Source organism: Gadus macrocephalus, chromosome 6 (assembly GCF_031168955.1).
Source record: "Gadus macrocephalus chromosome 6, ASM3116895v1".
In the NCBI taxonomy this organism is placed as follows: Eukaryota; Metazoa; Chordata; class Actinopteri; order Gadiformes; family Gadidae; genus Gadus; species Gadus macrocephalus.
Window position 1 is genome coordinate 17321805 of NC_082387.1, and position 14864 is coordinate 17336668.

General features: G+C 42.1%; 1 protein-coding gene across 3 annotated transcripts in view; it reads right to left on the reverse strand.

Moving 5' to 3' along the window:
- ipo11 (importin 11) overlaps positions 1-14864 on the reverse strand; it is a 121919-nt gene that overhangs the window by 38944 nt on the left and 68111 nt on the right. For all 3 annotated transcript variants that reach the window (XM_060054610.1, XM_060054608.1, XM_060054609.1), the window contains exons 23-26: positions 5676-5755; positions 5092-5172; positions 747-842; positions 308-421 (exon numbers count right to left, since the gene is read on the reverse strand). In XM_060054610.1, coding sequence (XP_059910593.1) covers positions 308-421; positions 747-842; positions 5092-5172; positions 5676-5755 — 371 coding nt within the window. The remainder of the gene's footprint in view (positions 1-307; positions 422-746; positions 843-5091; positions 5173-5675; positions 5756-14864) is intronic.

Consider the following 14864-nt stretch of genomic DNA (forward strand, 5'->3'; position numbering starts at 1 on the left):
CTCCCATGCTTGTCAAGTTGTGTTTGGGCACTCTCACTGCCTTGACCTCTGCTGTCACTGAAAGAGCAGCCTAGCCTTTGGGGAACATGTGTTAATGAATTGTGTTAATGAATCATTTCCCATTTTCAAAACCCAAAAATAAATTTAAACAGGGTTGAAAACTCCTTCAAATGTGCAATTCCTTTTCTTTTTGCATTTCTCCAATCCATCGTACAACACCACAACGTTTGAGTGTTACTGTGGCTTTAAAACAATAGATTCAAAGTCTGTCGATGCAGATCGTTCTGTTGGATCTGGAGAGCCTCACCCCCTGGTTGCACTCAGAGGCCATCTGTGTGAGCAGAGAGGAGAAGAAACTGGAGTTCTGCAGCAGGACACGGCCAGTGATGCCCAGATAAGTCGACATCACCACGGGGTACCTCTGTTGGACACGGACACACACACACAGCATTAGAAGACACGGGCAAACACAATCTCTAACTTAAAAAACACGGCTCATGTAACGGTTATCCCCGTTCAAAAAAACATCACGCCATAAGCTTAGTTCTTCATGAACTGGCAGAGAAACGCAGAACCTTCCAACAGCGGGAGAGGTGCTCGCTGTTGGACATCACTAAATATTCATGAACACGAATATTGACATGCCTCTGAACTATCATTTCCTCTGGGGAATCTGTTTGTTTATGTGGCTTACGGGGTATCGACCGACAGACTGGGGAGCCAGGAGGCTTAAAAACTAGACCCACCTCTCCGTCTACGACGCCTCGGAGGACAGCTGGCAGCAGGGGCTGGAACATGTGGGCCCCCAGTATGGGGCTTACCTTCAGCGCTATTTCCACCACCTGCAAGAAGACAACCGGGATGATGGATGAGATGAGCATCCGAGGGAGGAAGGAAGGTGGTGGGGGGTTGGGAGGGTGGGGGGCAGATGGAAGGATTGCATAACAGGGGGAAAGAAAGTAACACATCCAAGGCGTCTCAACCCAGCTGATAATACAGGGGGCGGAGAAGAGCAGGTCAGAAACGGTTACATGCCCGACAGTGACCAGGCTTTTTTTTAGTTTTGATGCTTTTATTAAAAAAGGTCATTCCTTGACGGAAGCCAATTTATACTGCGAGATATGACATGGGCGGCCATGCTGGTCATTGTTAGCCTGTATTACTGCTAAACGGTATTAGTGATAAGAGGGCAAGCCAGCCTTATACACTGCAGGGTTTATTTCCCTCAAATTATAGCATTGTGTCGATTGTCATGAAAATATAATTGTATTTTCCAAATATAATACAAACATAATAAGTAGGTGTTGACAGTACGGAGAGCTCATATTCATGTTGCATAACACCAGTTGGTTCCCCATTATTTTTGCATTCCATTGCAGCATGGCATAGAAAAAAACTCAACGTTTCATTCTCCTTCCTTTGACATGAAGTATTTCACACATCATGGCTTCAAAGGCCATCTTTAATGTCATGGTCAGTGACTTAAATGACACAGCTGTTGGAATGAATTAAATATGTGAGAGTGGGAAAAATTTGCAAAACAGACAAAAAAAGCCAAGGTTGCAGAGAAGTGACATTATCATTTTTGTTCAGAACTCTTCAAGGGGCACATACTGATTACTTTCATCCTTTTGTCCTTAGGGGGCCCATGTGTGGTGAGCTGCCATGCTTCTTGATGGATGTTAACCCAGGGATGCTAGGCTAGCGCTCGTCGTCTTGCGACAAAGGATTAAGAGGAGCCAGATGTGTGGCAATGCTGATCTTAAGCTTTCCCAACTTAGTGTGCTGGTGCTTCACAAGCCCCAAAACGCACACAAAACAGCAAACACAATATGACTTCACGCGGCATTCAATTAGTGGACACTTTTGTCCTTAAACAGAGTGAATGATAAACTCCTGGATAATTAACTGATAGTCATCATAATAATTGGTGGGAACCAAGTACAAAACAACAGAGATATTAAAAAACCTCAAAGAACCAGGCAAAAACCAAAAAAATCTAAAATATATACCAACGACAATCCATTCACTTCCTGGTCGACCATTCTGCCTCATTCTATTCTTGCTTTGTGGAGAGAAACAGGCCATATAATGGAGAGTTACAACTGCGCAAATTGCAATTATATACGCAGACACAATTAGTAACCCAGATCCTCTTGATAATTTTGACATTTATCAACTTTAAGACTGTTTTGGACTCCTAAATATAAAGTACAAACAGCCTTACACACCCGTCGCTTTCAAGTCATCATCCTTCATGCTCATATAACTCAGAACAGGATAATTACATTCTGTTCTGTGCCAACACAGCAAAACTATGTCAATAAATAACTGCAGCACTTTCCAGCGCAGCAGAGACCCGCGGCTAAATTGGTCATGTACCTCCGGCCTCCTGCGCGACACCGCTAAGCTAAATCAAACAGGAGGAAGGCAGCGTTTTATGCGGTGCCTTTCCTGTCACCCCAGCATCCAGTGAGGCATTGTCAGGCACACCAGCCTTGGCATTTTACATCACGAGAAATTAAGGCCCGCCAGTGGGGTGGAAATAACGGTCTCCGTCTCTCCCCGTGGCACTTTGCCCAGAACAGTAGCCCCTACTGCAAATGAAAGGGCCCTATGCTGTATTATTAAAATGATGAGGTTCAGCCAAAGATGATTTATTACTTTGGGGAGGGGCGGGGGAGTGATGAGTGAGGAAGAAAAGTAAAAAGGAGAAGAGGGTGACCTCCAACACATTCTGATGCTGACAAGCCTAACCAAGTGAAACTCTGGATGATACAGCAACACCTTGATCGGGGGGCGCAACAGAAATACCAATGACACATGTGATGATGTGATGATGTGAAGAGTTTGTTTGAACCGCTAAAAGGATCTGGCCAGCTCTGGAAGAAAAAGAGCCAAACAGGGAAAGAAATTTGAGGTAGTGTTGATAAGTTAAGAAGGCATCATCAGATACTAACAGGCTGAATGTTGGCACGGTTTGAAAATCTTTAATTATTCAAGGCCTTAAAGGTATTTGCTGATCTCCCCTTGGAAACAGTTTGATTAGATGTACATTGTTACACACTATGGTGAAACGGTTAATGTAAATCCACTGCTAGGTAACGGGGTCCTTGGTGCACTGACTGAACAATGCTAGTAAAATAGTAAAGATCTGATCCATAAGGATTTAACGGACCAAAAAATCCCCAAATAGCAAGTACATCCCAAGTGAACTCGTTAGAGACAATGTGCGGGAATAGGCATGAATCTAACCGAATAGCAACAACTTCTCTCCCCCGAGCATTCAGGCAACAACATGCGGTTGATTCCGGTAGGGTCAAAGACATCACGGTTCAAAAACATGTTTGAAGTGCTTGAACGGCGAGACACTTTTACTTCCTGCATACATTTAGCTGGAAAGCCTTCTCTTGTGCTTGCAAGAACTAAAGAGTTACCTTGTTTTAACGGCTTATTACAGCGGATGTGGCAGATCAAAAGACCAATCACACTTCTATTTTATGAGGATTGGACTAATGTTTGAAAAAGTTGGCCTATTTTATATGAAAAATCGAAATGAAAAATGTTCACATTTTGTCAATGTATTGAAACCGTGACGAACCTTACCGAACCACGACCCTGATGTTTGGTTAAGAACTGAGTCTTTTAGAACTGTTTCCCCCCTATTACACAGATCACGCTTTGAGTGGCACTCCCCAAAACCTCAATTACATGCTGCACCACAGGGGTTGGTGGTTAATTACTGATAACCTGTGCATGTAATAGCAGCAAATTTAACTGCCAAAAATCCACTAAATAGCATTTAGCGCATATTAACTCTGAGGCAGTGACCGTCTGAACTTCAGATGTTCTTTGATCATGCCAAAAGGCCTACCACAGCAAATCCATACCAAAAAAAGCCTTTGACGATTCGTATTAAATATTTTATGCAGCTTGGTTTCCTGGCATGGAATTTCATCGACATGCACAATTCTCTGGTCAAAACAGAATAAATTAGCTCCAATCATGATAAATGGGACTTTATGTATTCATACATGTATTTATTTTTCTATTAATTTAGTGGAAAAAGGTGATAGAAAGGGAATTCCTAAAAAAAAGATTAGTACAACAACAAAGCCTTCATGGAGTCAAGTGACCCCTATCACTCCTAGCAGGCTTGGAAGATAGGTTGAATGACGGATGAGCGTTGGATGCTAGAAAAAAAAGTGCTAAATAATTAATTCGTTATACACATACAGCGTTTGTGAAAGTCAAAATGATTACTGCCCTATAATTAAAATATAATTTACTTGGCAAAAGCCTTCAGAAAAGCTTGTCAGCTTATTGCCATTCATTTTCATATTTCTTTCTTAAGAAATCCTTATATAGTATTGAGAAATACTGAATGGCCGTTTCCAATTAAATAATGTTGTTGTGAATATGATCAATTGGTTGCCAAAGAAGAAGCTGAATTATTCCTGAGCAAATAATAAGTGATTGCATAGAAGGTCGTCTGAAGTAGCAATGAAGGAAATGACAAAACTTATATTCTGATTTGATGAAAAAGTTCTCTTGATTGCAAAAGCCAAAAGAGGTGGCATTTTCAACATTTATATTTATTTATACCATATTTGGCTGATCAATCAATGTGGTTGAGAAATGACACACACACACACACACACACACACACACACACACACACACACACACACACACACACACACACACACACACACACACACACACACACACACACTATTTACTTCAAGAAGTTCTAAAACCGAAGTCAAGAAGGGGGACAGTATGGCACAAAGTCTCCATAGATCTCCATTATTACGTTGTCCCACCCACAGTACCAACTCGGTCCCCCCTCATGAATCCCATAATTCAGGTCACCATCAAATATACATGCAGGCCATTGTGGAGGCCGAACATGCTCTGTGAATAGGAGCAAAATGGCAGTGGAAAACCCGGGGGAAACCGGTTTCTCTGTTTGGGGGGCGACAACTGGGGGATAACGCAGGATCTGCCAAAACGGCGAAAAGATAACCAGAGTGAGTGAGAAATAGAATGCGAGATAGAGAGAGAAAGAGAACGAGAGATGGAACATACCTTGAGCACTTGAACTTGTCCTTCATTAGTGATGTCTTTGAGAAGATGACAGAAGGATCGACACAGGGCCTCTGCATAGTTCTGTAAATACACCCGGCAGCACAGCAGGAAGAGGCAGAGTTATTCAGAGTGCTGGTCGATCTTGGCCGGGGGGGGGCATGCGTACATTACAAAGCAGAACGCAGGAGCTTGCTCCCTGGCAAACGTCATTGGCCGGCTGAGTCACTCAATCGATCACATTGTATTGACCGCATTAACATTATGAAAAAAACAAAATGCGAAAACAAGAAATTAAATAACAAAAATGATAACCTGAGGGGTACATTTTAGGAATAGTTTTAAACACAATTACAGACTTATTTAAAATAAAGATAAACAAACATATGTTGAACACTTATAAAAGTGTGATGCCCAGTTAATCCGGCAGACTGTTTCAGAGGATCTCAATAACCATGTTACGACTTCCCATTAATAGGTTTTATTACACTGTCTCAAACACACACAACCATATCATCATTGTATAGCTAGTTTAAACTAGTATGAATTTTTGTGTTTGTATATCTGTTGGTCTGCCAGGGCCTCACCTGAAGGAAATCGGTCGCAGATAGGTAGATGTAGGCATTGATGATTTGGAAGCAGGTCCGCATGTTCTCTGAGGTGAGCTCTGAAACAGAATAGATGTTGCACATTATCAGAGGGAGCTAAAAACATCTGGTGGGAGGAGAGAGGAGAAGGGGAAATGCAGCATGGCGGGAAACAAATGTGGACATGGTTTCTGGCTGGCACACGCTAAACTTTGCAAAACGTTTTATTTTGGGCACTCTGGTTCATATAAAAATATATAAAATAAAAGAATAGCACCCAAATAACCCCAAAAGAAGATCTACATGTATGTATCTTACTAATATAATAGCAGGCCTGTCGCACCAGATACTCAAGTTGTTCAGTGTGCATTTGCCAAGCAGCTCACACACACACAAAAACACACACACAGCACGCGCGAACGCATACATACACCGCAAGCACGCACCTACACACACCGCACACATACGCACATCGTATGAACATACACAGAAACGCACGCACACACACACACAGCACATCAAGACAAAGGCAGCGACACATACACGGAAGCGCACACGCGCACAGTCCGCACACACCGCGGGTAAAGACAAAGGCAGCGACACTCGCCCAGGTAAGACGTTATGTTTTTAAACATAACGGGACCGCCATCGACACACGCGCAGGTAAGAACACACACGCACACCGCACGACACTCGCCCAGGTACGACGTTATGTTTTGAAACATAACGGCTCCGCCATCGACACACGCGCAGCTAAGAACACACACGCACGTGCACACACCGCAGCGACACTCGCTGAGGTAATACGTTATGTTTTAAACATAAAGGCTCCGCCATTGACACACTCGCCCAGGTAAGACGTGAATGGTTAAAAAATATTTAACGTTGGCACTGCTTTTATCATTTGTGCTGAACGAATTTTATACGTCATAACATTATAGGCAAAATGTTTGTTACATTATCAACTGGGGTTTCCACATTATTGTTATGTGTTTGATTACAACTAGAGGTTGAGCGCCTGCAACGCGTGTGCGAAAACTGCAGACAAGTAGACTCTTGTCAGTGGTTTTCACACCTGAATGCTACGTGAGGTTTGATGTTTTTTTTTACCAGAGTTGGCTCTGTTAAACTAAAAGCAAAACAAACAACCTCAGATAAAACACAGCGACCCTTTGGATGTGCTACTTCTGAGCTTCCATGCTCCCAATTATACGCTTGTGAGGAATAATAATCGAGCCAGGGAAATGAGGCAGCGTAGACATTAGACATTAAGAGGGTTACCAGACACAAACACATTGCTTCAGTCTTTGAAACACAATAAAAGCACTAAAAAGTTCAATAACAAAAAATTATTTGAACAGCACAGAAAATGAGCTGCAGCATTCAACGGAAAGGAGTTAAAAGTATCACTTGTGACCCTGACGGATACGAAAAGTGAATTGTGTGCCGAGTTGAATTAAACATTTAGTTGAACCCTGCCACTGAGGTAATCAGGAAAGGGCTGCAATTACGGCGTTTATCAGCAGGGCTCCCCGGCTGTGACAAGAAGTTTAAGGTATCTGACAGGACCGCTTCCGTGAGTCTCGGAGGGTAACCTTCCATTTCAACCGGGGTGAGCCCAAGCAAGGGAATGCACCCCCAAGGGAAGCTTAGCCTCGAAACGCTGCTTGTTGAGCCAACAGGGTGCAGTAGTGACTCATGAGTCACTTAACTGAGCTAAATACACCCTTGATAAAGACACTTGTTTTATTGGAGGTTGAAAATTAAAACATGGAAATTCGAAAACTGCTGCGAGTCTCATCGCCGCTCTATCTAATGAGCAGGATTTCCTAAACTCACATCAAATGGCGAGCATTCTGTTAGCCTAATAGATCAACTCGTAAAATACTAGTATTGTAAAAATTAAGAAATAAGGAGTGGGAGCATGGACAAGGCTGTTTTGTGCTCATTGATTCCCTCGTCCATCCATTCATCCTTTACTATCGCTAGGTGAAAAGAGCTCTGCGCGATCCTTAGAACAAAATACTACACATGAATTATTCAGCGAGGCCACGGTCTGTGCGTCACCATCACCTGTGTAATTTTCCCCGCTAAAACGCCTATAACAATTGCTTTCCCGAATTATGTTAGCGGAGGTACAGACAGCGTTCTGCTTCAACGGGGGCAATGTCAACTTATTGAGATTCTTTCCCTGGAGTACAGCCCTCAAGATGTGTGGGTATACAATCCCCCCCTAATGACTGAATCAACTAACACACAGTCAGCACTTTCATCCACACCCCACTAGCGACGTAATGAAAAGAGTCGGTGTGTGCGTTAAGGAGCACTTGGCGAGGATCGCCTGCTGTGTTGACACATCCATAGGGATGACATTGACCCATGTTTGAACAGATAAAAAGAGGCCTCAACGCTTATGCAAGTGAAGTAGAAATGACTCATCCAAAGACAAAACTACTCCATTATACCGAGATACAAAAGGACACTGCACACTTGTCATGAGAACTAGGAATTAAAGTTAAGTTGGGGCAGAGCTAGTTTCGTTAATGGCTCTCACTTGTATGTCCAATTGTGTGTTTTGTCTCTGGGTGGGTGCGTGTGTGATTTTTGGCATGGAGGTGGAGTTGTTTTCGACAATCCTGGCAACCAATTAGGTGTGTGCGCGCCAACGTTTGTGTTGTATGGAATGGAGGTGGAGCCGTTTGAGGTCCAGATAACCGTAGGAAACACTACAGCTTTTTAAAGGGTAAAAGGAACATTAGGATCAAGAGACGAGACTCAAGACAGAATGAGGCGAGTGGCGGGTTGGAAACCTAGAGTGATGGGCTAGTGGCAATGACACAAGATTGGAACAGATCTGAGACTTGACTTTAATAACCAGCTACATACAGAGTGGAAGATGAGAAAAGAGACGATATGAGAAGAAGGAGAATGGCTGGAAAGAGGCTGACTGATGCAGAAGGAGGTTTGTGTGGGTGCTTGTGTATGTGTGTGGGTGCATGCGTGTGTGTGTGTGTGTCAATGTTTGCATAACGATAGTATAAAACAAAAGAATGGAGATTCAACATATTTGGACATGGTTGGTTTGTTTTGAATGAACGGAAAAAAACAAACATTGAGTAATTCGTATTGTACACATTTACATAATTTGCATTATGGAATTAAAATTATTAAAATAAAAATAAATTATAGACGTGTCTGCATGGATCCGTTAGCAATGCTGATTGGCTAGCCAACGGTTTACTACACCTATACAATTCTTTACTTCCATGAAGCGTTGCAACACAAAAATGGGTATTTATCTGTTAACACAAATTAGAAGAATGCCATTTGAATATAACATTTCAAAATAAAAATGTTTTAAAGAGTCTGCACCATTCTATTTTTTGTATAATGTAAACCAAATAAATAGTATTTACCAATGCCAGAATGAGCTACTAAATACTTTTTATTTTAATGTTAACAGTCTGTAGATTTGCTAAGTATTTCATATTTCATGAATCCATGTTCTCCTGAATAAGCAACATTATTATATATATATATATATATATATATATATTTATTTATTTTTACTTCCCCTAGGCACAAACACACATACACGCGCACACACACAGCCGTACACACATCAAGACTGATTAAAGCAAACCAACACCAACAAACTACAAGAAGACAAGCAACGCCGCAGGGAATGCAGTTGGTGCAGTGCTTCTTTCATAGGTCTAATGAATAAATCAGACGTACAGACTCAAATACTCATTTTTTTTGCTCGTTCTCTTCTGGGGGCTGCCAAATGACACTGCTGCACAACTAGATGGACCTTGAAAGACCATATAGTCCTCCGGTGATGCTTGGCGACGTATGAGACTATATAGGGTTATGTACATTTATATGAGAACTAGTTCGTAATCAAAGAGCAACCCAGCTTTCACTTCAAACTAAGTTTGTGTAGAGTTCAAGGTTAAAGGAGTTCCAAGTTGTATCTCTATGGCCTCTATTGACCATAATGGTTTAGAACGCCATAATGTTAATGTAGGCATACATCTGCCGGCAACTTCAGAGCAATAACGAGAATGGTTGCAACCATCTGCGAACTGCTTTGGAACATAATACATGCAATGAACCTATTTACTCTAAATGGCCTGAAACACAGCGAAACATGACCATAGGACTATCGCCGGCACTCCAAACAGAGAGCCAGTTGGAAGATATCCAAAGAATTAATGTGACTTTTTCGATGGTTATGGGAAAAATCGATTTGCCTCAGTTTAGTGTTGTACAGGTCCTTCAGGGTATTGTGATTACCTGGGGAAACGTTAAATTGTCTGAAAGAACTTTTAGCAAATTACTGTATACAGAAAGGTGCAAGAGTCCTACAGAGTCCAATCATCTTACCAGCAGATATTTATTTTACGATTTTCTAAACACCGGATAAGAGAGCTACAGCTGTATGGGTAGTCTTCGCATCTAATGGCTTTTTCGCTTTACGTTAGCAAAAATAACTAAGCTATTTCTTGGAATGAATTGTGCTTACTTTCGTATATAAATCATTGAAGAAGTTTGCATCGTGTGCCAAAACAATGGATGATGCCGTAAGTTTGCAGAACATTTATTTTAGTTCTGTTTTGCAAAGATCTAAGTGCAGTTTTGCTGTGAGAGCTAGTGCACGTCAAAATTGCTGAATAGCAATTTTTTGCAGCATTTAACCGGAACATATCCCTTTGGGAGCAGGTGCTCTTGATCAAACTGAATTTATTCACAACTATAAAATATTCAGCATTTCTTATGAATGACTACCTAAATCAAAATGTTTGAAACTAATGTAACTAAATATAACTAACACATAACCTTAAGGTGTTCCCTGATAAGTTTAATCAAAAACCCTATAAACACAAAGAAAATCCTTATTCAAATGTAATCGAATGAAACTCAATGTTCATGATAATATACAATTGTGGGTTAATGTTTCTTCTAAATTCAATGCTTTGTCACCCTTTGAGAATAAGACATAGGTGGTCTGAGAAATGTGATTACAATTAATGACCATGTAACACTGTCCAGTTCAAGATGGATGTGTCAAGATGCTGGGATCAAAGACACCTTAGCTAAGCCTGATGCTAACAACTCCCGATACAGCCACAAGTGAAGTTGATGGCATTTTATGGAAAAATATTGTCTGTACTTGATTGAAGTTGTTGCCAGAGGTTTCAAGACTGCCGCGACCGGAGGATTTGCTTTCCTTTGTTTTATATGATTGAGGACTCTCAATTTTGAGTTGCTGGATCTACATTCTGGGTCAGCGTCGATTCCAACCAGGTTCCTGTCTGACGCGAGGCAGGGTTAGAGAACATCTGGGATTGCCCATCTTCATCATCTTCCTGAAGATTCATGCCTGGAGCAGATAAGATCTAAGGCTTAAGCTAAGCGCAGCAAGCATACAAACAAACACAAATTCTACCCGGGTAGCACATACACATTGAATACACTTGGACGGACATGGATACAAACTAAACTCTTTGGACTGGACTTTGACGAACATTGATAGACAGCATAAGCTGTAAAGCGACACTTTACTTTCGGTTCCTTTATTTCTTTTATAGATTGGGGATTTTAATCTGAACCGTGATTCTACTTTCTGTTGATTGTGAAAATAAACATCCCTGTATTTACCTTTTACATTAATCCATCCCTCGCTCCTTGAGTTGAATCTGAGTACAGTAGTCAATTAGGTGTTGTTCTTACTGGGTTACACAAGCAATTCCATTCCAGGAATCCCACTATTCGACATGAGAACTAAATCTTTCATACAAAATAGCACAAAGCTCTAGAAAAACATGTGGTATGTGAAATATGTACATACAATTATCGCACAGATCAAATAAGGCTAATGTAAGACTGGACTACTTCACAAGAGCCACACGTTGAATGTTCCACTGCAGGGCATTGATTTCTGCCACCAATCTCCAGGGTAGGAACACCCGCGTTTCCACACACATAATCCAGACATATCAATACTGGCAGCGGAGGCCAATACAAATCATTTCATTGAGGCCCCAGACATAATTTACGTTAAAAAAAAATAATCGGTAGTGCTGAGCTTCTTACCGATCGATTATCAGGGGACAATGGGTTTCACAGAAGGCCTTTAATGAAACTCGGTATGGATCGCAGTGGGGGAAAAAGACCAAAGCTAACTAGAAAATGCATTTCCTGCAGAAAATGCGTCGAGTGCTGTAGTACAAAGTGAGGTTGAAAATATATTTAAAAAAAAATGGCACATAGCATAAGAGATATAGAAACGTTAAATGGATTAAATCAAGTGAACGGATTTGAACAAAAGTTCAAAAGTCTAAATGGAGTAAACACTGTAAACATGCACACCATTTAAGAAAAAGTAAATGGTTGGAAATAAATAAAGTGATCGCTGAAAGAAAAGCACAAAGCATTGCTAAAAATGCAGAAATGTAAAATTAATTGAACTGAAGGAACCACAAATGTATTGCCCTGCTGTGTGTGTGTGTGTGTGTGTGTGTGTGTGTGTGTGTGTGTGTGTGTGTGTGTGTGTGTGTGTGTGTGTGTGTGTGTGTGTGTGTGTGTGTGTGTGTGTGTGTGTGTGTGTGTGTGTGTGTGTGTGTGTGTGTGTGTGTGTTTAAGAGAATAGCGAGCCGGTGCGTGATTAAAAGTAGCTAAATAAAGGGAACATAGGGAAAAACCGCCAAATCTGGCAACACTGCCTGAACGTCCTCAAGAAGTAGCCCAATCTGCCGGGAGAAACTGCCCAATCTGGCAACACTGCTGAACGTCATCACGCTCCAGCGTCAACGTAAATCAATGAGACCAACTGTAAACGAAGCCGGTATGAAACTCAAACTGTAATTCTGAAGAAGGTTTAAATGATATCAAATTTCTGTTTCGATATTATTGAAGATACAAGTGTGTAGATTTGTTAAATGGTTTGAACGAAGATAAACGGTTGAAAATTGATTTAATTTCGTCTTAAACAGTTGAAGTTCCAGAGAACGGCTCTGCCGTCCTCCCATTGACTCCCATGTTAAAAAAAATAATATTTTAAAAGTAGAATATATTAAAATGTATTAAATATTTAAAAAATCTGAAAAGAAGCGCGGGATTCCAAGCTATTCTGAATATTTTCAAATTTGAATGGAGTCTCGAGGTGAAATATTGAGGAAGTAGATAGGTCCCAAAATTTGTAGGGAATAAGAAAGAAAGAATACAACTTATGAAGAACAATAGTTGAGCGCTGCACGCAGTACTCACCTAACTAAAGAAGACACTTGCTTAACAATAGATGAGTCATATCTTAATAGTACCGAAAGAGTTAAATAACCAAAGCCTTTTTTTAGTGGATGTCGATTTGAAGGAAGACCGGCTTATTAAACACAGCAGCAATGAAGATCGGCAAACAAAACGCAGCAGCACAGCAAACACCACCAGTGGTTGCTACACCACTAACCCAGGCCTCCACACCACTAACCCTAGCTGCTACACCACTAACCCAGGCCTCCACACCACTAACTCAGGCCTCCACACCACTAACCCAGGCCTCCACACCACTAACCCAGGCCTCCACACCACTAACCCAGGCCTCCACACCACTAACCCAGGCCTCCACACCACTAACCCAGGCCTCCACACCACTAACCCAGGCCTCCACACCACTAACCCAGGCCTCCAATCCACCAACCCAGGCCTCCGCAACACTAACCCAGGCCTCCGCACCACTAACCCAGGCCTCTGCACCACTAACCCAGGCCGCCACACCACTAACCCAGGCCTCCACACCACTAACCCAGGCCTCAACACCACTAACCCTAGCTAGGCTGAAACCCAGAATGTGAGAAACAACGTCGACCTCCAAGGGCTCTCAACCCAAGTCCGCACCTCAGTGATTGCATGGATAAAACCCACTTACATTGACTCATCAACCGCTCGCTTTAATTATTAGGATAAGGAAAAAAGGGAAAGCTCAATACATGTTCTTTTGCCAACCCCTGTCCAGCACCTCAACCCCACTGATCCTCATTCTCCTTTCCAATACAGCCACCACAGCCCTTACTTGCAGCCCTGATAAGATGTGCAGGTTGCAATATCCTCTGGAGAACCGCCTCGTATGAACCTAGATATGTGCAAGGTATCAGGGTCGGGAAAGACAATATCCACAGGAGCAAATGTGAATATCCACAGAAGCACAATATGAATCATATTGTGCTTCTAGAGCCCAGGGAGGTTGGGTAATACAAAGCAAAGTCAATAAGGCCTTCTTCCTCCAACATTGTAAAAATGATTACTACCAACTCAGCGGATCACATTTTTGTTGTGACGATTACTCTCTATTCACAGATTTTTTTTCCATGTTAATAATATTAATAAATTCAATTTATGTAGCGCTTTCCTCGCACTCAAAGGGCTTTACATAGGAGCACAACAATAAACAAACAGAAGGAAATGTAAAGTTGATGGGGCTTGGGTTGGTGGGTGATCTAGGGGTAGGCGGAGGAGAAGAGATGGGCCTTGAGGTGGGACTGGGAGACGGTGAGGGACTCGGAGTCACGGATATGATGGGGGAGGGTGTTCCAGAGCCTGGGAGCTGCCCTGGAGCTGCCCTGGAGAAGGCTCTGTCACCACGGCTGCAGAGTTTTGTTGTGTTGGTGGAGAGGTGACCGGCTGAGGAGGATCTGAGAGCCCGGGGGTGGGGGGGGGTTGATAGAGGGAGAGAAGGTCAGAGAGATATGGGCGGGCCAAATTGTGGAGGGCTTTGTAGGTGAGGACCAGGAGTTTGTAGTGGATCCGGTGTGAGATGGGGAGCCAGTGGAGTTTTTTGAGGACTGGGGTGATGTTGTGCCACGATTTAGTGCGAGTAAGGAGACGGGCTGCTGCGTTCTGGACCAGTTGAGAGTCTTTTGATGGAGGTGGTGGTGATGTTGGACAAGAATACATCATCTGCATCAGTTGGACTAATCTGGATAAATACAGAATTTACTGTATAACTTGTCATTGTTGGAGAACTTTAACATAGCAGTGTTTACAAGAACACATTTCTAGTTGTGAATCGAACACCTTTGAATGCATGTTCAGGCACTATCGACCCAGTAGTAGTAGGCCATCACTACTGTTTATTGTCAAACATTGACAAAACGGCTGTAAACTGTTGATAAAACAAATTTATTCTGCATT